This window comes from Poecilia reticulata, chromosome 12, assembly GCF_904066995.2.
Source record: "Poecilia reticulata chromosome 12, P_reticulata-male-v2, whole genome shotgun sequence".
In the NCBI taxonomy this organism is placed as follows: domain Eukaryota; kingdom Metazoa; phylum Chordata; class Actinopteri; order Cyprinodontiformes; family Poeciliidae; genus Poecilia; species Poecilia reticulata.
In genome coordinates, this window is record NC_088841.1 from 13553541 (window position 1) to 13579454 (window position 25914).

The window sequence follows — 25914 nt, forward strand, 5'->3', positions numbered from 1 at the left end:
TGCAGCATCAACCCAAGGGAACTATTATTATTTGTTCTTGTTGTTGTTTGTTTACTTTACCTTTAAACAATTGCAACATGGTCATTTCTTTCACATTCTAAACCAACCGAAAAATGGAACGACAAAAATAAGACAAAAATTTAACTAATATAGACTCGGGCCAACATGTAACGTGAATTTCAGTAATTGAGACTTTTATAAATACAAATGAAACCAGAAGATTACACACACCAAATGAGAGACACAAAAACAATATATCTCACTGTTTGAAGTTGAATAAAACTTCAATCAGTGAAGTTTGATTTTACTTTAAGCTTCAGGTCAGAATTGCCTAATTTATTTGCATTTGGTAAATGCCCCAATTATAAGAGTAAGAACATGTAAGAGTTGTTTTTATTCATTGAAAATAAAACATTTATGTATATTTCCTCAGTATTTTGTTGCAATGTCTTTGAACTTTTCGGCCCAGCTCCTTCCTGAGAAGTGTGATGCTTGGACATTCGCATCATGTCTATATTTGCCTATCGCTGTTTAAACAGATGAAAGTGGCAACCAGGAGAATCTGGAAACTGTTCCCCAGATCAAACCAGGTTTGTGCAGCTTAACAATTCAAATCCTGATAAATGTAATTTCATTTTTTTTTCAATTTTATCATTTCTATGGTGACAACACTTTTGGTGGAAAATGGAAAATATTAAAGACAGTTACCCAGTGACGGACAAGGTTAAACAATGCAAGGCTCAAAGAAATTGTAAAATACCCCAGGAACCATGAAGGCATCTGTTACCATTTCAAATGACATAGCTCAACAGAGTATAATGAGAAGAACGATTTAATCTTAGTACGACTTGTTTGAAAGAATTACCAGAAAAAAAACCCATCTCTCTAAAAGCAATATGATGGTGCAAATTTTTTTCTAGACACAAGACTTCTGTAATAATGTCCTTTTGACACATGCAACTGTAGTAGAGATGTTTGAGAAGCAGAAACATCACATGCCAAACATTGAGCATAGAGGAGAAGAGTAACGTTATGGGCTGGTGTTCCAGCCATCAGATGTGGGCATCTTAAAGTAATTTTTATAATGAATACCTTCATATGCAAAAGTACTCCAGAGTCAAAAGCTGTTTGCCTAATGCTGAATTTATATCAAACACATTTTGCACATGAAAAAGGCATTCAATGCCTGAAGTTGGATGCTTGTACACGCAGAAGTCTGGCGGTTGATATCTGGTGTCAAAATTGCTCTTGACGTGTGTGAGAGCAAAGTGTGGAAAAATGCACTTTGGAAGGAGCCTCTTGACTTTTGCCTTTTTGTTTTCTCTGACAGTCTTTTTGTAAAATGGCAGATGAAACTGAGAGTGGTTTGACTTTATTTACAAGAGAATGTTGCCATTGTCAGGAGACTCTGTGTTGTGTTTGAATTCACCAGATAATTCAGAGGTGTTCTGAGAGTTTGGTTAATTTCACCAAACCATTCTTACTCCAGGAGCGATGTGCTGAGTAGGGCTGCTTTCAATGCTATTGTCTCGCCCGAGCCTAGGTGACGATCTGCTGACCTGCACTGGTGCCTGCGTCTCCTGCCAGGACACCGACTACAGGAACCTACGTCACATAGTAGAGTCTCCAGTAGATGCTGTGTGTCCAATTGCAAAGTGTAGATTCTCCAACTCTAGAGTCTGTCGTGTTGGATGTATTGAACTTGCTATACGTGTGTCGAATGCTCAAAGACCAGAATTGCAAAGCACGTTAAAACGTGCAGTGCTAATTGCACGAGACACACCACAAATCTTCTCACTGTCCTTAGATCCGTGTCCACCAAAGACTTTGCATGTAAACCAGACACCCCTGACGCTTAAATTGCATTTGGTCTGAGTGCAGCATAGCAGCTAATGCTTGACCAAAATACACAAATATAAGTGTAGGGAGTATTCAGTGTTTTTTTCTGTGACCATCTTCACAGTAAAGGAAACTTTTTCTCCCCTTTCACACTTTTTTTCTCTCCAAAAGATAAATTAAACTGGCTCCCCACTGAAAAACCTGCATAGACAGAGAAAACTGACATAGCTAAAAAAAACAAACAAAAAAAAAAAAAAAAACATATTATTCTACCAGCCTTAGGAAGAACAGTGCAGCCTCGTTCATCCAAACTTTACAGAAACAGGTCTGGTTAGATATGCAACTGTTGTGGCAAACAAGCATGAATAAACCCGTCTAAACACATATCTTGCCAGCAGCTTTCTGAAATTAATCAAATGGATTTTCAGAGTTATGTCAGGCCAAGGGAAGAGTTGTAACTGATTAAATAAATACAGAGCAGACTAAGAATTGACAGATAACTTTGAAGTACCTAATGAGGAGGATGTGATGTTAGGAGATGCCTGTAAGCTGTCATTGATATACTGTAACCTTTTGTTCACTTATGAACACAGACAGACAAAAACAATTACTTAACAGAATAGGCAGGAAAAAAATGACTTATCAAATCATCCTCTTTTTAATCCATCTAATCCTGTTCATGAAGGTAAGAGCATGAACTCTACCCTAGAGGTCATCTTAGATTGAAAGTCACCAATCAACCAGGTATGCCTTTGGATTGGGGGTATTACAAAATCTCTACTAAAGGACAAGAGTAGATTTAGGACAAAATAATAACTTGTAATAGATTGATTTTTCAGTCAGTCTAAATTCAGCATAATTTATTTTTCTACATTTATTTTAAATATGAGCATGCAACTTACCTTCTTAGTCTTGACAGTGGTCTGACAGCAGTCTCCTCCATCATAGTTGCAGAAGGCCCTGTTGTTGACTGGATCACAGTAGTTGTCTCCCATAAAAGGCTATTGAAGGAAGAGAAGAGTGCAGAAAGAGTGAAACGACAGAGCAAAAACCAGAAACCTCTCATTACCTTGTGTAAGGCCTAAAGCTTTGTTCCGTTTGGCTCTTGGGCATTTCGAGGTCTTTAGAAGTATCTGAATGAATTTGCTGATGAATCCAATACATTAAATTTTCCCCATTCTTCAATGTCACCATTTCAGCCCTTAGTCAGCTAGACCCGTAAATCAAATCGAGACACCATAAACCATAATCAGCACAAAACGCGCCAGTCAGGTGATTTATTGGGTTGGCCCCGCCCTCAACGGTTGGGTTACCCATCAGGTTATCCAGTTGGACTCAGCTCAACGGATTACTTAATAGCTTCATGTAACAAAGCAAAATACAAAGACTTTTGAAAGAAACACTTGATGTAGTATGTGGAAATGACTGAAAAAGGCTGTTGTAGGACTAATTATATTTTCTATTGCGGACTGCAGTTACAAATGCATTTCATTACTTAGTTACCAGATCATATTTAGTCTAGGAGTAGGGTAGGATTATCGAAATTGTCCCACTTAACGATCGGTTGCACAAGAAGCCCGTCTTCACCTACGCTTTCTCTGTCTTACTTGTGCAGCGTCTGCCAATTCATTTTCTGTCTACAACAATTTAGCCAAGTACAGCTCATAAAACTTTATGTTCTACCTTTAATGTTTCACAGTCCACAAGAGGTTAAAGAATTAAAATATATCAGAGGAATATAGTGCTCAGGTCTTGCACCAACCTCGCATCCTTTGATGCAGTGGAGGAATTCTGGAGGAGGATACCATTTCAGTCCCATCGTGCAGACTATACTCTGAAAGACAAGACAACACGCATTTGTTCAGTTAATTAAGAAATATCGCTGCTTTCAATGATTCCAAAACTGTTCACAGGCACACCTCCAAAATGAACATGAAGTTGCAATAAGATAAGCAATAAGACAGAAAGAAGAGTGTTGTTTGCTGCATAAGTAGGATAGCACAGTTTGTAATTAAAAGTGCCATCCACTGCAAAGTCCTGGCTGATCTCAGGTGGTCCAAATCCCAAACCTACCATGTTCCAATATCTCCCAAAGTTGACACGCTTTTCTTTTGTTGCTGCAAACTAAGGTATTTTCTATTTCAGTACAGTCAGCAAATCAATGTAAAATATAGATCTCGGCCCGAAGGTAGCGAGAAAGAACAACAGGGTCTGAGGACAACAGAGCTGTGTGAGTAATAGATTAGTTATATAATGTTTAGTTTATATATATATATATATATATATATATATATCTCCTGCAGCTCCTCAGTTTTCTTGTTGCTGTCACCCTATAAGATGATGTCATCCAGAACCTCATATTCTTCTTTCCTTTATCTGCTCTCTCTCTCTCTCTCTCTCTCTCTCTCTCTCTCTCTCTCTCCATCTCTCACAAACTTTTCCTTTTTCCCTCTCTCTCTCTCTTTCTCAGTCAGGCCGTAAATCATGATAATCCATGACTGTGGCCTGGTCTCACCCCTAGCTACGTATGGGATCCTCACCCTCGAAAGCATCCCCGGGGCGCTCATAGCACATAAAAATAGATCTCTATCTCAGCGCCACCACAGACGAGGTCATGTCATATGGAAAATGACTAATTCTACAGCTGGCTCGACAAAGTAATTTTGCTGATAAGGATTGGGGTGTGGAGGAGGAGGTACGGGGCACATAATCATCAAAGAGAGTAAAAGAGAAAGGAACAGGAGGAAATGGAGGTAAAGAAGTATGAGTCTAAGCAGGTCACTAACAACAAAAATAAAACAAGTTAATGAAATAGCATTACTTATTAAGATGGACAACATAAATTCCCATCTCACCAAACTGTAACACTAAGATACCATTGTGTGTGTGGGGGGTGGGGGGTGGGGGGGTGCGTGTGTGTGTGTGTGTGTGTGTGTGTTTTAAAGTGTAGAAACAACAGAGGAAGAGATACTATTGGACTAGGACTGTTTAGGAATGGTCTTTTTTTTCTCCAAAATATCTTTGGTTTATAATTTCATGGTTTCTATTTGTATTTCTTGATGATCCCTGTTTGAACCAATTAAGCTCTCATCTTATATGAGAGGATTGTTATACATTTCTAATTTCTAAACTTTTTGCTATTGAATTAGATCATTTGCTCATTCTGTGAACTTAAATCTAAAAATAAGATAACCTCTTGAATATCAGGGAAAAAGGTAAAGGAACAGATATCAGAAATTCATATTAAAAATAATTTATTGATGAGCAAGTGTCGATTTTTATATATTGCTTCTAGACCAGTGACTAGATGGTCAAATAGTCCACCTATACTTCTTTACATACGCACCAGTACAAGTACAAGCGGGTATGTGATGATGGATGGTTGTTTCTACCCTGGATAAAGTCATATTATTTAATGTATTAAATTTGTAATTAGTATTTTATATATTGCTACAATTTAAAGTAAAGATTTTATGGTAAAATATTCATTTTTCCAAAAAGATGTATCTTTTATTTTTTGCTGATTAAATGTTTTCATACAAAAGTTTTAAAAATAACCAAAAGTAGCCTTTTTGAATGTAATGTTTATCAATACTAAGGCGACTCTAACAGAGCCCAGATAACTTCCTGTGGCGCATCTAGGGTAACAAAATCTTAGTGGCTCCAAGCACAGCTCTTCAAGCCCGTTTTTGATTTGAGGCACACAGGAGCCAGCAAGTTTCCATACCTTCTGTCATGAATATAACAAATTGTTTTAGGGGTTGCCATGCTTCACAGACAAATATTTTTGTGGTGATGTGTCAGGCAACCTGGCATATTGCATTGTAGGTAATCCAGCGGGGATGTAGGCACTGGATGAGAAATTCCTGATGGGAGAGTTGTGGATCACAGAACTTTGCGAAGTGCATTTGTCAGACATATTAAGAAGACACAAATACACATAGTTATAAACGTACCTTGACTTTTTGCGGGTTCCACCAGTGCTGTCGAAGTAGGAAATTTGCTGTCACGTTGCTAGGGAGAATCACCACTTCACTGTTACCCTCTCTGCATGAGAGCTCACACTCTTCACCTGTGCATGTTTAAAACAGAAGCATAAATTGCATAAAGAAATGCACAAGTCAGATCTATCAAAAAAAAAAAGATCTATCTTCATTTTGGGAATATCTTCACATTAAAATGCTAGATTGCATTCTGTGATTTTCCACATTCACACAAAGACCAACAGCAAACCCTACAACAATACAAAATGTAATTTTCTTGTTCCATACCTATGCCATGTCCACGTTTGCAAGAGTACTGGAGGCTGTAATGCAGGTTTTGAGGTAACGAGCACTGGCCTTTGCTGTTCGGGCATAGGCGGAATGACCCTGTCCAGTTTCCATCCTTTCTGCACCGGATCATGTTGGAGGCTGTGCCCTGAACAAAAAAAAACAAAACAAAAAACACACATAATGGCAGACTAACAATTATACTCGCAATCACACTGGTACACAAACACTGCAGAGCCAAGGACATTCAGATGGCATTGCATTGCATATGGAGAAATACAATACAATTTTCATCAGGCATCCAACCAACAATGCCTGGGAGGCAGAACAGATTAAAAGGTGTATACATTTCAGAAGTCTGTAGCAGGCATAGCTATTCTGGAAATCAATAGCAATCTAATTAGCATGTCATCAAATTGAGTAGAGCCGAGGGAGACTAGGGGAAAAACACACAGTCACAGCAGCGTGTAAAAGATGGCAATAAAAGCTGTTTTTATAACATCTTTTAGACAAAATAAAAGTGTTCATCGTTCAGTTAAACACTGTTTTTTGGTGGTCTTAAGGGATCTACTAGCATATTCAAATAGTTTAACATTTTTGACCAAGAAGGGAATAATAAGATTAAAAACAATACAGAAACAAAGAGAAAATTCTGTAGCATGTGCCTAACAAAATAATAAATAAAAAAAGTAGGAATAGAAAGAGAGGAAAGAGATAGACAGACCTGCTTGCAGGAAGAGTGCAGCAACCTCACCGTATGGACAGAGACTCCTTGACGATTACCGGTGGATTCAGAGCAGTTGAGTCTGCAGATACTGTCAAAGCGGAAGCCATCTGTACAGTAGTAGGAGCCATGGAAAATGGGTGGTGGAGGATCACAAGTCACTGGCTCGCATGCACCCTCCAGCCAGGTGCCATCCTCTGTGCACTGGCGCTTAAAAGCACGTCTGAAAGGAGCAAGACCGATTTAGAAAAAAACTTTATGAGACCAGATTTCATGTGGGGAAAAAACTTGCAACATTATATCTTGTTTTCACCTTTTGGGTTTATTGGTAACATGGTAGCCTGGCTTGCATTTGTACTTGCAGAGCGTGCCAACTTTTAGGCCCGTCTCATTACAGCGTTTTGTTTGTAAAACAGCATTAGGTACAGGAGGCGGGGCCGGGCAGCGCAGCTCACAAAGAGCTTCGGGGAAGGACCATAAACCATCTTCCTGGCAGATAAGAGTGTTGTTGGTTCCTTGAAAGACAAAAGAAAAATACAAATATTTTCTAATATTCTAGTCAGCAAACCAAAACCACAATTTTATGGCTTTGGGTTGATCTTAATTACATTTAATAAACTTTTGTTGCTTAAAATTGGTCAGCGGAATGGCCCCGCAGAAAATGTAACAACAAGATGAGTAAAAATAATGTTTGTTCTAAAAACTTGACTACAAGTCAAGTTTGATATAAAGGTATGTGGTTTAATTAAAAAACATTAATGCTATTAATTGCATGGTATTCAAATATAGTAGTGTGTTTCATAACATAATGGAAAAACTGTTTTTCTTGTATGTGTGCTCCTTTAAGGCATACAAATCCTGATTTGTGTTCTAATGTGGTACTGGGAGGAAAACCGAAAAATGTCCTGCTCTAAAATAATTCACATGCATAAATCTTACCCTTACACAAATTTTTATGAATTGGTAATCTATGTAAACTTCTGTTTATTATTTAGGCAAATATGCTGAGAGTGGTATACCTTGACAATAAATGAATGAAGTTCATTTTCTTTTTTTCTATTTTTTAGCAAATTTACATTCATGAGTAACCAGATGAATCTCACCTATGAGTTGGGCAGGCTCTCTGCAAAGAAAGGTGCTTTTCTTGCCATATGTAGTGCCCTCCGAGAAGGTAAAATGGGCAGGATGAACGTGGTATTTGTCTGGAAGACCGCAGTCCACTGGCTCACAGGATACTTGCTTGTTCCACTTCCCATTGGTACAGGTTATTGTTACTGAAGAATCCGACTGGAAAAGAAGAGAAGAAATGCTAAAAAAAAAAATCTGCTTCACCTAGGATTGATGGCCTAGTAATTAAAGATAGGTCTAGATGTAGGCTGGTTAGAACCTCTTTATATTCTTAAGGAGAAGTCATTGATATAATGGTGCATTTCACATCTTTTGCTTTACATGGCAGAGACGTTTAACTATGACTATGTGACTTACTGTCAGTCCTCAGGACCTCTTAAAATTTAAAATGGTTGGTCAAGGTTTGACTCAACGTATAAGTACAGACCGGCAAAGGCTTTCATTTCCACACTGATGTGACATATCGGAGTGTTTCACTCATCGTATAAATGTTTAACAGCAATTCAGCATTCTCTCCAGTCGTCATGTAGCCCAACAAAGCCTGGCAGTGGTTAGCTCACTGTATGTGAGTAAGCCTCACATGCTATTCAGCAGCTCAGGTAACTGGTGATCGCATATGTAAGGTCAAGTCATGCTACACGGACAACTGATATCCACCAACTGCACAATCAGCCATGACCCAAAACAGATTGATTTAAAGGAAGTGTGACACCTTCTGCTAAACACACCCGCACACGCGCGCGCGCACGCACGCACACACACGCAGCCACACACACTTAAAGAAAAAGCAGATAGATCTTCAAAGACAACTCTTATGGAAGTTGCTATACATGGAGTTTTTAAAATTGCTTTGATTCAGTCTACAACCCATTGATTCTGGCATGTTCAGAATGCCACAACAGCATCTTATTTTGCATTGAATCTCAAGAAATATAAGTTTCAGTTGAAAACCGAATTAAAAAGTTGACACTTGCATGAACAACATAACGGTGCCATTACTACTGATAAAAATGTCTAAACATATAATAGCCGTGGATTCAGAGCTTGTTTTATGGCGTTTCGTTTTCCAAAATCTTATGAGTTTTGATTGGGTAGTTTTTAGCCAAAATGAAAATACATCAACTTCTTCTCAACTTTTTATGGGAACAAAACATCCTCCCTAATCTTAACAAGCTTACAGAGCTTAACTTATGAGAGGAGAGTTGGACATTTTGAAATGTATCAGGGAATGGGAGAAGCCAAAGAAATCGGAAGAACATGCAAAATTTACTAAAGAGTGAACTAGCAAAGCATCCGTGTCTGGTAGCAACACAATGCTATGGAAAATAAATCAAGCTCCATTTTTCAGCATGGCATACTATAAATTATCTGATAACAGACAGCATGATGTGACAGAAGCTTTGAAAGCTCATCTGTTTTTCATTATGTCTGTGCAAAGCTGCACAGTAGTATGGCGGCAGGAAGCTAACCAGTTTGAATCCTGACCATAAATGGCTCTTTCTTTGTGGCTTTTCAGAGTGCCATTTGTTAGTTTCTCTCAGCATGTGTGGGCTTTTTCTATGTATTTTGGTTTCCTACCACAGTTCAGCAATATGAATATGTTAGGTTAACTGAGAATAATAGATTGATCTAACGAATGAGTATGCATGCAAAGTTATTTGTTCTGTCCCTGTGGGTAATAAACATCTACAACCCTAGGCTAGACTACACGGTGATTGCACCATAGGTAAGATCGTCTAACTCCAGACCAAGTCAAGACCAAGATAAGAGAGGAAAGAGACAGAAAGAAGACCAAAACATTTAGGAGTTGAGGCCAAATCGAGACCAAGGGAGGATACGGCCTAGTCAAGACCTTACTTTCTATAAAGACTGAAAGTAAGTGTCTTTTATAGCTTTTGGGCTTGGACTTTTATATAGGTTTGTATGTATAAAAACAGGTGCAAACCTTATTGTACATGCAAAATTGATCTTCAAACAAGATTCAACCAGGATTGTGTCTGCAATATAATTACCCTAGCAGGCACAATCTGTTTTGCATGGGAACTGTTTCTGTTAGCAGCAGAGACCCAAAAGGAAGGACAAAAACGTGCAAAAAGTTAATTTTGCTAAATAAGGCTAAATTAAGGCTAAAACCCCATTTGTTTAAAGCTGCCTTCAATTAGAAAACTCTGGAACATTGTAAACCGTTGTCTGTTTTTCAACCTGTCATTGTTTTCCCTCTCTTTGCCACTGCACTGAATTTTTTTTTTTTTTTGCTTGTTTTATTTTCTTTCTAATCATGTAAAGCACTTTGACTTTGCTTGCTGCTGAAAATGTGCTATCCAAGCAAATTTTCCCAGTCACATAGTTGAATATAACTACACGATATTAACCCCCATCAAAACATAGCAAAAAAACCACATTCTTTTCATACATTTTGCAATCATGAGACTTTGCACAATAAAAGCCTCAAGATTGCTGCAAAATGTTTTGCTTGCAGAAACGTGAGCAAAACAGTGAGGCATTAGATAGTCCAAACCTAAACTGTTTTCATCATCTTCCACTAAACTGCACAGTGTAATACAAAAGGAATGCTTGTATTGGTAGCTGAGCCAAAAGGAAAAATAAAAAAATCACAAAACAAAGTTGTTAAAGTCAATCATTTTGAATTTTCCATCTCTAACAGAAAAAGAAAGGTAAAAATGGAAGCCTATCAGTAAGAATACATGTTACATGTTTGGGTCCGTTTTAATTATGTTTATCCATTTTAAACCTTAAGCTTAAAAATGTCAGGCTGAGTAAGATTACATGTCTCTTGCCTAATAATATCTTCCTTTTCCTTTGTATAGCAGTCTTTCATCTTGATTTCATTATACGATACCAAATAACAGTATCAGATTCCGTGGAAATAAATAAGCTCCTTTCATAATTTGGATACTCGACAAAGTACCATATGTATTGCATGTGAGTGCTGCCTGAGAAATAACTGCATGAAGAGGTGAGTGACTCACTCATGATTTGATGTTTTGAGCAAAATCTGCATGAAAGAAATCCATGTGGTGTTCAAATGCTGAGTTAAAACATGATTATTTGCCTACAGGGTGTCTGGTGTGCAAAGTTTTGCAAATAAGAGAAACAACAAAATATAAAACCGTCTTTAAAAAAGGTGCATAAACCACACAGTATACAAGCTTATGGGAAGAAGGGATGATTTATATTTTAAATACAACAAACCTTAAATAAACACGAGAAGCCGGAGTCACTGCACTGTGTATTATTAGGCACTTGATACAGACATTTGTATTTCTGCAGTTATTCATGACAATAAATAGGCTAGTTAGGGAGAGGAATTATGTTTGGACCTCTTCAAAAAAAAAGAAGAAAAAACTGCAGTGAGGGATGATTCAGGGAAAGACTATAAATTTTCCAGAGTTTAAAGCATTTCTAGGAGGAGACTATTCATCATGATTTTGAAACAAGACTTGAGCAGATTGTCAGTTCATAGAAATAACAATCTGGCGAAAATGAGTAACTTAAGAAAAATGGCAAACACCAGTGAGATGAACAAGTTCCTGACAATTACTTTGTCGCCAACAGTCAATCATGTTAAGGGGTCAGAGTCAAGGTAAACACGAGAGCAGCCAAACACAAATAGGCATCAAAAGGAAATCTGCTTTGCAGGGATTGTGAGCTGAAACTCAAGCAATAGCTCACAGTTCAACTAATAACTTAAGGAGAGATTATAGTCATGTTAATTGGGCTTAACCTCCTATCATGGACACTGGAGTCCTCAGACAAAGGTCTGACATGTAAGCGTTTTGGATGTGACAGTTAAGTGGTTAATTTAAAGACAATGCCAAAAGATACCGCACAAAGTCTGAAAGATGGTAGTTCACATACTGTAGTTTTCCATCTATCTTTTGGGGGAAAAAAAGGTAATTATGTGTTTCTAATATTTGCTTACCATGCATGTTGTTTATCTGTCGGAGCTTGAAGTTTGGGCAATTGCAGTGATTGGGGGTTATAGTCTGTGCGTTGATTGATTTTTGTTTACACTTCAAACACTGTTCAAAATATTTAAAAAAAAAATGGATTCAAAGAAAACGCAATCTACAACTTAGCTTGTGTCCATGTTTTATATAAGACTTTAATAATCTTAAATCATTTCAAAGCAGATAATGCCATCTGTTTCTCTTCTAGTAGCAAGTTTGAATACGTCTGCTCCCCAACCAGACAGGATGATTTATATCCTGTGGGATTGCTTTGAAGGAAAGCATTTTATTTACTCAGAATACGCACACAATCACAAAGTATAAATCTTCTGAAAAACAGAGGTCAGGAAAGAAGCATGCTACTCAGAATTATACTGTACCCAGAAGTAGATATGCTTCCAAGTGCTCCTCAGTAAATTATCAACTATCTAGGTTGTGGTAGTTTTTAATAGCTTAAGGATATAAGACGAGGTTTGGGACATAATTCAAAAAAGTTAGTGTTAAGTTATTGTTGCATAAGAATGTGATTTAAGATCTATCGTTACAAGGTAAAGCCTTCAATATAGTTCACTTGGTCTTTATCTTAACAGAATCATAATTCATCAAAATTATTTATGTGAAGAAAAACTGATCCTTAATTGCTTTAAAATAAAAAGTTTGGAGCTGCTATTACAATTTTAGCATAACAAAAACACATTTTACAAGGTCCTGAACATGAAGAAAGTGATGCAATTTTGTGAAACATCAAGCTAGTTGTGTCTTTTAAGTTCCTGCTTAATTTGCAATGCACCCTTATTTTGTATAGTGTTTATGTAATGGTGTGAAGGGTGTGCAGTTTATTATATGCTAATGTGCAAGGTCTAAGTTGCACATTAAGTTAGAATTTGGTGAGTGGTCACTGTCTTTTTGTCCCCCCATACTAAATGACTGCCTGACTATCTTGGGTTTTAAGAATACTTTATACACAGTCCATGATTGTGGTAATTTAATTATTAGCTTACTTAATCAGAAAATAAGGCCAAGTTTTCTGCCAACTCATCCACTCCAATCATTTAGCATACTGAGCTGAATGAGTCTTCATTAGCGAAGACAGAGCTTCTGCACCACAGCATGGGATCAAGTAATTAATTATCAGTTTTTTTGTGCAACAACCCTCTAGATACATTTCAGTAGTCTCTATGTGTGGTACATATGGCATTTCTATGCCATGTTTCATGCTATTGGATTTCTGACTTGTTAATACTGGTAAAGTGGGCAGTTTGGCTTAGTTGAAGATCAAATTGCAAATGCTACGGACGTTTAGAAAGATAAAGCTTAATTTAAAGTATGTGCATGGGTCAAAAAATACAGCTACAAGTAGTTCAGATATTCAAACGCTTGAGACTCCCTCTAAAAGTGTGCGTAGCTGTCTGTTTTAATAGTTCAAGCACCAAATATACCTTAAAATGGATTAATAATCACAGTGTCTCAGCGCTGCTACTGAGGCAACTCAGGTGGTAGAAGTTTGTCATGTAACTCCAACCAAGACACTTCTCTGACTTGCGTTCTTGTGAATTGGTGATTTTTTTTTTTTTTTTTACAGAAAATTGGAGTCACGTTCCACAGAAATGTCTGTTAAAAGATGAATCCATGGATATATAACCACAAATAGGTAAAAACAAAACCAACATTTATCCTTATTAGTAGAATATGAATTTATTTCTAAAAGAATCCATGGAAAAAACTATCACAGTACAAAAACGCTCATTACTATTGAGGGCTAATAAACTGAGCAGAGCACTCAAGAATGTCAACACCACCACCAATAATTTAGGAAATGTAAGACAATATACATTTACGATTGTTGCTTTCGTGGTTAACAATCGGATTTTTCAAAATGGGCCTTAAGGGCCCTTATAATGTGATAAAACAATAAATAGCATGCAGACGTCTTAGGGGGTAAAACCTGTAGCTACATGAACTCTCAAGCACATGTGACTTTTTTAAACATTGTAATTGTCCTCAAGTGCCATCTGAGTCTATAGGTCCTGTTCAGATGATGCTTTTAGAGCTCCTACTTTGCATGCATTTCTTTTTCTTGTACCTTCAGTTACAGATGGTTTGAAATCCTTTCACTCTACGTACAATATGCCATAAAAACCATGATTCAGAAGTATTTGAAAGTTTATTGACAAAATCTGTAATTTGTGAGAAGCTACACTTTCTTTGTTTCAGATGTAGGAAAATGAATGAACTGGATAAAGTTGAGAAGAAAGACATCTGTGTCCCACAATTCACACAGTGTTCCAGGACTATAAACAGGCAATTTAGTAGAGGGAGATATGTGTAGACCTCTGCAAAGAATCTGCAGTAAGCCATGGTTCGGGGAAAGACCATAAAACATTTCGAGAGTTTGGACGATTTCCAGGAGGAAAGTCTTCATGATCATTTTAAAACAAAATAATTATCTAATCTGTTAATTCTGTGAAATTGTAAAAGTTGAGACAATGGCCAACACAGTAAAACACAAAGAACTGTCAGAAAAAAAATCTGCTTCTATAGAAATAAAGAAAAACAAAGCCAAAATAGCTTAAGCCCAACATACAGTGCCTTGCAAATGCATCCCCACCCCTCAGACATTTTTATGTTTGTCACACCATAGTGTCATATTTTATTGCGAAGTATATGGATTTTTTTTAAACGCACCAAACAAAACAGTTTGCATTTGAAAAGTGAAAGTAAGATTGAAAGCTATGCTGCAGTTTATCTTCTTCTTCCCATTAATCCACAACTGAAATGATGCTACCTACGACAAGATAACTCACATCTATCAATTGCATGTTCCCCTCTGACAATGTTTAACCATTATTTCGGATTACTTTTCACCAAATGTCTATGACCGCAGCTAATTCATAATGATAAACTCCAACAACATTGTTGGAGGTGAAGCGGGTTCAGTTCCTCCAGGTAAGGGGCGTTTCCCTTCGGGAAATTCGTCAGTTTCTAATAAACCCACTGGATTGATTGGCAGATGCCGTTATGTCAAATATGCTGGTCAATCGCATAAAAAAACTTACGATTGCTGCTATGGAGAAAAATGGTTAATATAAAGAACTTATTATAATGTTTGGTTCATTAAATATATGATATGAAAAGGTTTTGCACTAAATATGTAATGGAAAGAATTAGACATAACTAACTTTTAATATGCAAACATAGGTCCTTAATTACAAAAAGGATTTCGGATTTGTAATGGTTACATATATATATATATATATATATATATATATATATATATATATATATATATATATATATATATAAACATTTATTTCTGTGCACTACACTAAACATTGTGTGTGAACATGTCAGATCATCATTCTAATATTTGTTTCTATTCATAAATAAATTTCTTACTGTGAAAGGATACGCTTGATTATGAGTGGATTATTATTGGTGGATTATGACATATGTTCATGTTTGCAGTAGCTTCACAATAATGAGAACATTAACTTACAACTGAGTGAACACTGCATAAAACTATTTTGGATTTTTGCAGAACAAAATTTAGCCAACTTACCTCTGAAATTCTAATTCTCTCGCCGTTAAGCTCACTGCATCATTAAGAATAGTTATGTCTGTAAATATCAATATAAAGGCACTTTATATTGAAAACATAAACATTGAAAACACTTTATATCGAGTTGCTTATGGCTAAATAGGGTTAGAGGGTTAGAGTTTTGATGTCTTCCATGTTTTTATGTCTTTAATGTTTTTAATTTCTTTTCTACGTTTTAACGATGTAAAGCCCCCCGGAAAATGTCCCAGTTAAACGACGTTTAACTAAAGTTCTACGGGGTTTAGAGTCCCAGTTGACGGAGTTTCAACTAAAAACCTAGAGGTTGGAGTCCTTGTCAAACGGTGTTTTTGACTAAAGTCCCAGAGGGTTAGAGTCCCAGTTAAACGACATTTAACTGAAGTCCTAAAGGGGTTTTAATGTTTTTATCTTTTTTTTTTTTCCTTAAATCTCTTTCTCTTTCTCACTGTTTATTTAATGTCACAATGTCACATGCTGTTTTTATTTTAATTATGTAAAGCACTTTGAAATTCCTTGCTGCTGAAATGTGCTATGTAATGAAATTTGATTGATACATTCATTATGTTTTAATTAACACCTTCAATCTAAATATTTTTAGCATTTTGAATTAAGAACAAATAATTTAAATGTGTAATGGATCTGTCCAGGATGTGCCCCGCCTGCCTTCTAGTTTTAAAAGTTGGTATAAACAATGATTTCCCAATACAATTACAAAACTCTGCAGCTCTGAGTGAGAAAAAAAAAAGGACTTGATGAGGTGGCCTTTCTCTGAATTGGCCTTGGCTCAGACTTGCCCCTTTAAGACTTTATATTTTACTAGGAAAAAGATGACCTGTAAACATCTCAGTTATGCGCTCAAAAAACACATAACAATTGTTCCTTAAAATTAAACTGTAATGGATATTGATTCACGCTACGAGTTACTATACGGAAGAGCACAGGAAATATGTCATTTATATTTAATTCATATCGAGGAGACAATATAATGTAAAAAAAAAAAAATAGTTGAGGCCAGGAAATACTTTTTAAAATGTAATGTTCAAGGTTGTAAAATGTCTAAAAGAAAACTTCAGAATGAAGATGATGTGACTTGATCAGCAGCAGCACTTGGTGTTCCTTTGCAACTTCAAAGAGAGAGAGAGGTAGGAAAAAACGTACAGCCGTGAAACACACACAAACAAATCAAGCATGTGAAGGGAAGAGATTTGTGCTCAAGATAGAAACTAAGAAGGCGGTTTTCCCAGAACCACTTTGTCATCAGTGAAAAAAAATGTAATGGGCTAATGAAAGGAAACAGGACTGTGCCTAACACTGCACGTTTAAATTTTAGAGTGGAAGTTTGTGGTTTTACAGACTAATGACTAACAAAAGACGGAAAGATACAAATGATTAAATGCCACCTTATACTATTAAATACTTTGTTTAAAACGTCCTTTTCCAGAGTTTTACATTGCTTTGCAAAGGTATTTATGTCTGACATTTTGACCTTTTTTCACATTGCAATAAATACTTCAAAGTGCTTTGTTTAGATTTCTGTGTGACAGACCAAAACAAAGTGGCAAATAATTGTGAAGCGGAAGGAAAATTAAATAGGCTTTGAAAAAATAAAAATCAGAACAGTTTGGAATACACATAACATTTTGTATGTTCAGAAGTTCAATTTTGAACTCTTCCAACTTAATCATCTTCTGGCACGTTTGCTGTGCCCCCAACATGGCATGTGCCAGACAGAACTTTCTGTATTTCTTTCAAAAATACCTTTGTTCTTGCCACGCTTCAATAAAGGCCAGATTTATGAAATGCATAACTAAATGTTGTATCCACTGATGTTCACAGATACTCCATTCTGTGTAGTTTCCATGAGAATCTTCCCAGTTTGTTTAATTAATGCTTTCCTTCTCCTCCTGCCTATGAATTTAAATGGAATCCAATGTTTGTTAGGTTTGTAGTTGTGCAAAAGTGATGATGTATTCATTGAATTGTGCTCACTGTGTTTAGAGCTTGTTATATTATTTTCTAACATGATTTTGTTTTAAACTTTACAAAATTATCTCTGATTGTCCATTGGGTTCCTTAGTTTTCATTATGTTTTTTTTTCCCTTTTGATTGACCTCAAATATCTGATGCTTTCACAGAAAAGACATGTATGCTGAGATTAAGCTACACAAAGATCGACTTTATATACCAATTAGGGGACTTCTGATACAACTGGGTTGCACCGGACTTTAGTTACAGTATTTATATAGAGGAGCAGAAGGAAGCTGAATATTAATGCGATGTATTTGTGCCATTTTGAATTGTCTATTTTATAAAATCCTAATCAATCCCAATTAGCCACATCTTTGGATTCAGGAACTTGACAGAAATAAAAAAAGACCTTTTAAATGTCTGCTGAATAATTTAAAAATATCTGACAGAATAGTTTTTTTTTCCCCATGGAAGCAAAGAAGAAAAAAGTGTAGAGTGTTTATTTTCTTTATGGTATTGCGTTCCTTCATCATCCTTCGTAAGACAACCTAACCCTCTGCCTTGAATTGAATATCCAGCAGGTACTTAGCAAAGCTCTGCTTCCTCTTCTTCTGGTTGACATTTGCAGTATATTCCTGTGTTTCCATCTTTGAAAAGCATAATGTACCACCAAAATGAGCTGACATTGATTAATAGCTACATGGCGCGCTGTCAATCAAAAATGTAATGGATTTAGAAATATGCGCAGACGTAATGGAGAACTATTGCAAGCATTAGAAATGTAATGGGACAGTTCACTCCACTGTTGCTTTATGAAGCCTCTTCACTTTGACCTTCATACCAACCTCACAGGAGCACTGACACATCCAACTACGGGTAAAACTTTTGAATATTGTGAAAAGGTTTAAGATTTTTTTCTGTCCCGTTTTAGAAAGTGAAACTCTTAAAATACAGATTACAGTTGAAGATCAATATTTCAACCCTATATTTCTTGCCAATTTGATTATTAACATGAAAACCTCAAATGTAATGTCCCAGGAAATTAGACTATTGCAAACTGAGATAACGCCATCTGAAAGTATTGTCAAGCAAAATATTTTCAAGAATCTGAGGGAGATTCTCAAAGAGTGAAGTGAGGCTGGAATCAGCACATGAAGAGCTGTCTTACTATAAATCCCACACACGGACTACAAATGTCACATTCCTCATGTCAAGCCGATCCTGAATCAAAGACAATGTCAGAACTGTCTTACTAAGGCTAAGAAGAAAAAGATTTGGACTGTTGCTTAGTAGTCCAAAGTCCATTTTTCAGATGAAAGTACAGTTTTTATTTCATTTGGAAATAAAGGTCCCAGAATCTGTAGGAAGTAAGGCATCGAATCTCTGCTGCTTAAAGTCCAATGTGAAGTTTCCATAGTCAGTCATGATTCGGGGTGCCATGTCCTTTGCGGCTGTTTTTCAACTCTGCTTTCAGCTAGCCCTGCCTTTCATTGACACTTTATGGAGATGATGATTTCATTTTCAAGCAGGACTTGGCACCTTCCCACAGTGTCAAAGTTACGAAAAGCTGGTTTAAAGATAATGGTATTGCTGTGGTAAATTAGCCAGCAAACTGTCCTGACCAGAACTTGAACATACCTTACACAATCCTGATATTTCAGTTAAAAATATATGCATTCTAATTGACCTTATGTATAGTTTTAATTATTGAAACACAGATTATTATTATTATTATTATTATTATTATTATTAGTAGTAGTAGTAGTAGTAGTAGTAGTAGTAGGAGTAAACCATAATTATCAAAATCACAAAAAATAAAATGTTTCAAGCAGTGTGTAACAAATCTGTGCTTCACTTTCTGGGATGAAAGTCAAACAAAAATATGTAAACATTTTTACAACACTGTTCTAAGTTTTTGAGCCGTACACACACAATATGAATGTACAAAATATTTTTTTCCCCAAACCAAACTAGACAAGATTTTTTTTTTTTACATCCATTTTCTTGTATTGGAAATTTTCTATAATGATACCTAAACAGTTTATTTATTTAACAATGAAGAGGTGAAGTAAACACCTTCAGCAATAATTTAAACTAGGAGTTTGTTATATGTGATTATAAGTCTAATGTTAATGTGGAGGAATTTACTTCTGTTTCTTTACAGCTGTTTAGTTTGTGGAGTTGCTGCCATCTTTAGGATCATTGTCATTACTTTACGTACCAGTTTGGGCATACAGTTAGCTGATGGACAAATGTCTTCACAGTGGTTCTGGAATGTGCTGGTTTACAGAGAGTTTGTGATTGACTCACTCCTCCATCACCATACTTGAGAAGTTTGTGTCAATATGCTGTCCTGATTTTTCACCAAACAATGAGCTACTCATATTAGCCAAACACATCAACTTTGGTCTCATTTGTCATTAAGACATTGGCACAGATGCAACATTAGCCACTTCTACACTAGAGCAAAAATGATCAGCTTATCTGAATCGTTTTCACTATGTTTGAGTCGGTAATTAATTTCTGTACGACAAAAATTATACATCTGGGTTTATTTGAGTAAATCAAAAGCACAACCTCGAGGTTTTCCATTGTTGAGTGTTGCTGTAAACATAATGGGAGCAATGACCAGAGCAACAACCCAAGCTCCTACATGCTCACAGCCCTGGAGACCCTGCAAACTGGGGTACAAGCACAGCAGACATTAACCAGTTGAATCCAGACTTGTCTCTAAATGAAACTAAATATTTATTATTATGAATTATTTTCTGAATATGCTGTGTAACTTTAAGAATAAACTTTGTAACTACAATCTGCAGAGTCTAAGTTGTAGCTACTACATCATTTGCAGCTTCCCTGAGCACGGCATGGTCAGACTTTTGGGTGGATTTTCTCATCTAATCCCAGGATATCAAGCAGCCTTATGTCACTGTGGAATAATGAACATTACATTCATAATACATTAAATTGCTTGAAAGTCTTTATAGATTGATGTCATACATTATTTGTTTGTCTAGTGCATTTGTGGATGTCTTTCAATTCAGTTGAGTTTATTTGTATAGCACCAATTCAAGACAAATATAATCTAGAGGCACTTTACAAAACAATGAATAATTTCAATTCAATCACACATACATTCCAGTTGATCATGGTTATTAAACAGTACATTAGGCTCTGTTAATTTCCACTATGATGCTTATTATTATGCTTTGATGCAATAAATCCTAAATTTAAAAGAGACTCTGCTTTATTCTGATCCTTTGTGTGGTTTGTATCTATGCCCTGATTGTGGTAAAAAAAAAACTGCTTTTAAATTACTGTGATCATCACATGTGTGTCCTATCTACGCATAGACATCTAATGAATGCCATTTTGTGGTAGCAAGTGTCTGCCCTTTAACAGATGCCTGCAAGGGAGAGAGAGCAGACACCACTCTATGATGTCATTGTCCCAACGGAGTAGCAATGCAAAGTGACTGTTTGAGGTGATGGTGCAGTATGCTTAGCAGAAGACTACACACATTTATGTCTCTGCTTGAAGAAAATAAGTGGATGTGCACGTATACATATGTGCGTTTAAGTGTATGAAAGATTTGCTGGAGGAGACTGGTGCACTGATCTACATGGATTTTTATGATGTCACCCTCCATGGAGACTGGACCTGCCAAGCCTAGTTTTCACAGGTGACAAAAGAATGCAGAGTTTTGAGAGTAGAGAAGGGAGCAAGCTTGTTTGCACCTTTGCTCAGTGGGCTTTTGTGAGTTTGAGTTTGCCCCCTGTGCATGTGTATAGAGGCATTCATAAATGTATGATTCCGCGCATGCTCCATCTGCTGGAAAAAATGTGCTTGCACCCAGGGGTAAGCATGTTCACAATTTAGCATTCTTGTGCCTCCTTGTGCATAGAGCTACTCCACTGCCACTAAGTGCACATAGGTAGTAGTGTGTTCACCTGGGTCTTGATGATGTCGTCTTCCTGGTGGACTTGCAGGACATATCCCGAGTTGCAGGAGATGGTGCAGCGGTCTCCGTTGTAGAAGTGGCGACCAGGGCTACTGCACTTTAGCTCTGCATTGCGGATTAAGGGTTCCTGGCAGTCAATGGCTTCGCACGAATAATGTACACAACTGTGTGTGGAAGTGGGTGGTAGAGGGTTGGGATAAAAAAACAAGAGTAACAGAAAAGAGTAAGAGGAAATGCTAAGCATCAAACAAGAGGCATTTTTTTAATCCAAGTAACACTCCAGATGCAAACATGGAAGCAGTCACACATTTGCTCACAAACAAATTATGCACTGAGTGAACCACATTCATCCATCAATGACTGCTTAACAAATCAAATCAATAAACCACATGGAGAGCAGACTGCCATATGTGAATAAAAAGGGGTGTCGGTGCAGACATAGTCGGTAAATTAAAAGCAACAGGATAGACCACTTGCAGATTACAATGTCAGAAATCGGCCAAAAGTGAATTTTGTAGACAAATGGAAATGGAGAAGGCATTTATTGGAATTCCTGGATTCCTCATTCAGCTGTTTTTTTCTTTTTTTTTTTTTACAAAAATCCACATTATACAGTATAGGTATTCGCTATACTGTAGGGAAAGAGAAGTAGGAAAATATACTGGGGGAGGCAAGAAAGGAGACACAAGGAGAGAAGGAACAAGAAAAATTGAAAACACAGAATGGGAGAGGAAAAAAAATCATCAACTTTCACTTTCATGAGTTGATTTGTGCTTTTCATCCATTTTGGTTTTTGTCTCCTAATGCAGACATAAACTTTCTCTTTCCTCATTTGTCTTCCAGATAACTTGATGGAAGCCATCATATTAACCACACTGTGCTCTTTGTTTTCTACCTCTGTGTTGCTGTATTCCCATGCCATCAGATTTACCACAAACGTGAGCTGGTGAAGACTGTTTATAAAGCATGTTGGTAAAAAAAAAAAAAAGCTCCTTTCATGTAGAGCCTTAACAGACAAACCAGGGAAACCTTGAAGCCTCCTCTGTAGGCAGTTTGGCTTTCAATACAATCTCTTAGTGGTTTCCTGCTAGTCACTTTGGAATTTATGACATAAATTACAATTAACTACCTGGAAAACTATCCTCCTCCTTCGAAAATGAGAATACATTATATACACCAGGAGACAGAGATGTTGTCATGGTTAAAATGTTGGTAGTAGGCAGAAGAATGGAGACAGGAGATGGATGACAAATCCTAACTCACCCAAAAATTGAAAAAAGGTGAAGGTTGGAAAAGTCTGGTGTAATGTCTGACAGTAAGAAAGAAGTTATGTTTTTCTATGGAGAGTAAGTAAATATCTTAATTAAACGAAGAAATTAATATTCTATGAAGTTTTTGTAAAACTGACAAGAGATGAATTTTCAGTACTATAATTTCACTTGCTATACCAAAACCACTATTGTAATCTATTTCAATCCATTATTTTATTTTCACTGTTGACTTTTAATTTGTTATTGAATTAGCGTATTTATTTTTCACAGATAATTTTCCATTTTCTGGTTTTATTTATATTTACAACAGTTTTATGCAAATAATGTTTAAGTATTCCTGCGCAGAACCTTTTTTTTTAACACAATGAACAAAAAAGCATAGTTTCAATACAACCCCTTCTCATTTGCTTCGAGGATAAAAACTGTTGAAAACCCCTCAAACCTAACGCTATTACCAATTCAGGTTTTGTGCAATCAATTAACCAAATTCAAGTAGTAAAAATACTAATAACCAAACTAAATTATAAGGGAAACAAAGTTTGAAGAATAGAGTTTCTTAAGGATTGCCTATGACAAATACATAACATAAAGAACAAACACAATATATTATTTGTATAGTATTAAACCCACATAAACCCTTTCCCTGATGAAAAGGGTAAAAAGTAAATCTAAAAAACAAAGTGGAAAACATACATGTGCGTCTGCTCACAGACACGCGTGGAACACAAAACTGAGTCACGTTAATAGATCCTGTTTTTAAGAACTCAGTTACCAAAGGGATGTGGTGTTTAGTGAGGGAATAATTGTTACGGGAAATGTGCTGTTTGGCTCAGGAGAATGATAGGAATAAAGGGAGAGCAAGAGGCACAAAAAAGGGGAGTTGGAGACGATTGTTGAGGGGTAAAGGAAGATGATGTGAATGAAAAAGATGAGAGGATGGCAGAGAATAACAGGAGAGCTGAAGGATGGGAGGAGGAGGATGTGTGGAAAAGTACAAGAGACAGACAGAAAGTGAAAGCAGAGTGGCTAATTGGAAGGTTGATGACAAAGAGGTAATGGACTGGTGTTGATCAAAAAGGCAGAACCTTGTCAATACTAGCAGGAGAATTAGGGTCTGAGCCTGAGTTAAATGCTGGATTAATTGAAAAATACTATTGGAATAAACAATAATAACTGATAAGCTTTCACCTTTTCCACATTCTGTCACATTGCATCCATCAAATTGCATCTTTTTCTATTGGAATGTTATTTTTTTGCAGAAGCATGAAGTAACATTACTGCGTAGATGGAAGTCATACCTTTCAGATTTTTATTTGTAATGAGAAGAAATTAAAAACATATTATCTTCCTTTCACGTCACAATTATACAATGTTTTGTGATAATGAAACACGGACAATTCCAATGTAGATTTTCTACGTTTGTGGTTGTGGTGCAACAACATATGGAAAAACCTTCAGCTGAATTCAAACTTCTGCAATCCCCTGAAGGTCTGACTGGCACTGATAATAAAAAAAACACAAAATCTATTCAAACAGTCCATTCACACAGAACCACTTACAACAACATACATACACATTTTTACATCTTGTGTGTGTTTAATGAAATATTTTGAGCACAGAGAAATATAACCAATTAAGAAATAATATTCTGCATGTGGCAACCCCTTTGATGTGCAAGTTGAAACTGTGTTGCCAGACAAGTCCGAACTGGCAAAGGAGAGGATAACATGTAGAACTGGTTATTGATTTTCAAAGAAAAAGTTATTTTTAATGTATTGTGGTCTTTAGCCAAGCTCGATACAAAACAAGTTGTCACAGTAAACACAATTTAGGGTTAGAGGCAATTCAGACACTTTATTTTTGGAAAATTTGCAGAGCTGCACCACAAATTCAAAGCAATTGTACATTGTTTGCTCAATTTCCTACAATTATGATGTTAGCACTGGTTTGATTGTGTAATCATTGATGCAATCCGTTTTCTGTCAGGTTTATTAAAAGCAAGACTGGAAATCTCCTATTGTTTCCCCGTTCAGTTCTGTTGATTCATGTAATCTCAAATTTGGTATTTTTGGATTTCGTCACTCTGTGAATGTATGCAAAACATGACTTACTGCAATGGATTATCACCAAATACCATGACAGCATTACTGAAAAATGCATCAACTATTTATTTTCCCTGGCACATGTCTTTACCACTCCACACATTCATTTTTAGCAGGCAGATCTCTCACCTCTGTCCTGTGGGGTTGTAGATCTCATTACTCTGGCAACCACTGATTGTGATGGGGTCAAACGACTGGAAGGATCGCAGGCCAATGCCAGAGATGGCCACCAGTTGACAGGAAAACATGACCAGGATAGCCTTGGTGTGGTAAAAGGCCACTGACAGGTCATGGCTCACGGGGATCACCAAAGGGTTGGTGCGGCAGCTCAGACGCCACTCACCTGTGGAGATGTTATTAGAAGCCACAGAGCCAAAGACAAAACAGAGTGAACAGAGTAAATGATAAGGGCGGTGGGAATGAATCCGTCTCCATTCAGAAAATAGGAGTGATGACTAAACAAGGCAGCATGCATATGTTAAAAAAGCAACACAAGCAAACAATACAAAAAAAGGGAGTTACAGTTTAAGTTGCCTTGTTGTTTTGAGGATCTAAGTTGTTCTTTTTAATATGAAAGTGTGGTATATGAAGTGGGATGGAGCTTAAAAATTGCTATAGGAGTTCTCACCTAGACTATGGAAACCATCCTTGGTGTCCACCAGTTGAACAGTAATGTTGCACTGTGTCTGGTCAATGAACTTTGTCCCATCAGCAGCCAGATGTACAATTACTGCTGCAGCCACCATGGGATGAGAAAAGTTTGCCTAAATAAAAGAAAACAAAATGCATTTTCACATAATAGTTCGTCTTGATTTTTAGATTTTTTCACTTTATTCCCTTTTTTGAACAATGTTGGTAACAAGGCATTCAAATCCCTTTAAATGGTTTTGTTTTCTTAGGCCCCTTAACACCAAATTTGGGTAGCCACTGTCTATGATTTTCACAACCAATATAATCACTGAAATGTGAAACATTGTCCCAAATTTGGAAAATCTAATTCCAAAATGAAGGTCATATTGATGCTGGGACAAATTTTTGGTACTTACCAAGTAGTTTTTTGTTTTTTTGGGGGGTTTTTTTCAGTGCTGCTTTTCCAACCACA

The 25914-nt window shown here is 36.6% G+C and overlaps 1 protein-coding gene across 2 annotated transcripts in view; it reads right to left on the reverse strand.

Moving 5' to 3' along the window:
- Positions 1-25914, reverse strand: part of pappaa (pregnancy-associated plasma protein A, pappalysin 1a) — a 98393-nt gene that overhangs the window by 18363 nt on the left and 54116 nt on the right. Inside the window, exons 12-21 of one of the 2 annotated variants that reach the window (XM_008424380.3) lie at positions 25441-25576; positions 24942-25155; positions 21429-21603; positions 7938-8121; positions 7148-7349; positions 6865-7057; positions 6111-6258; positions 5796-5911; positions 3602-3673; positions 2742-2840 (exon numbers count right to left, since the gene is read on the reverse strand). In XM_008424380.3, the coding sequence (XP_008422602.1) occupies positions 2742-2840; positions 3602-3673; positions 5796-5911; positions 6111-6258; positions 6865-7057; positions 7148-7349; positions 7938-8121; positions 21429-21603; positions 24942-25155; positions 25441-25576 (1539 nt within the window). Of the gene's footprint in view, positions 1-2741; positions 2841-3601; positions 3674-5795; positions 5912-6110; positions 6259-6834; positions 7058-7147; positions 7350-7937; positions 8122-21428; positions 21604-24941; positions 25156-25440; positions 25577-25914 lie in introns of both variants that reach the window. The other variant, XM_081613184.1, reaches the window with a different exon arrangement.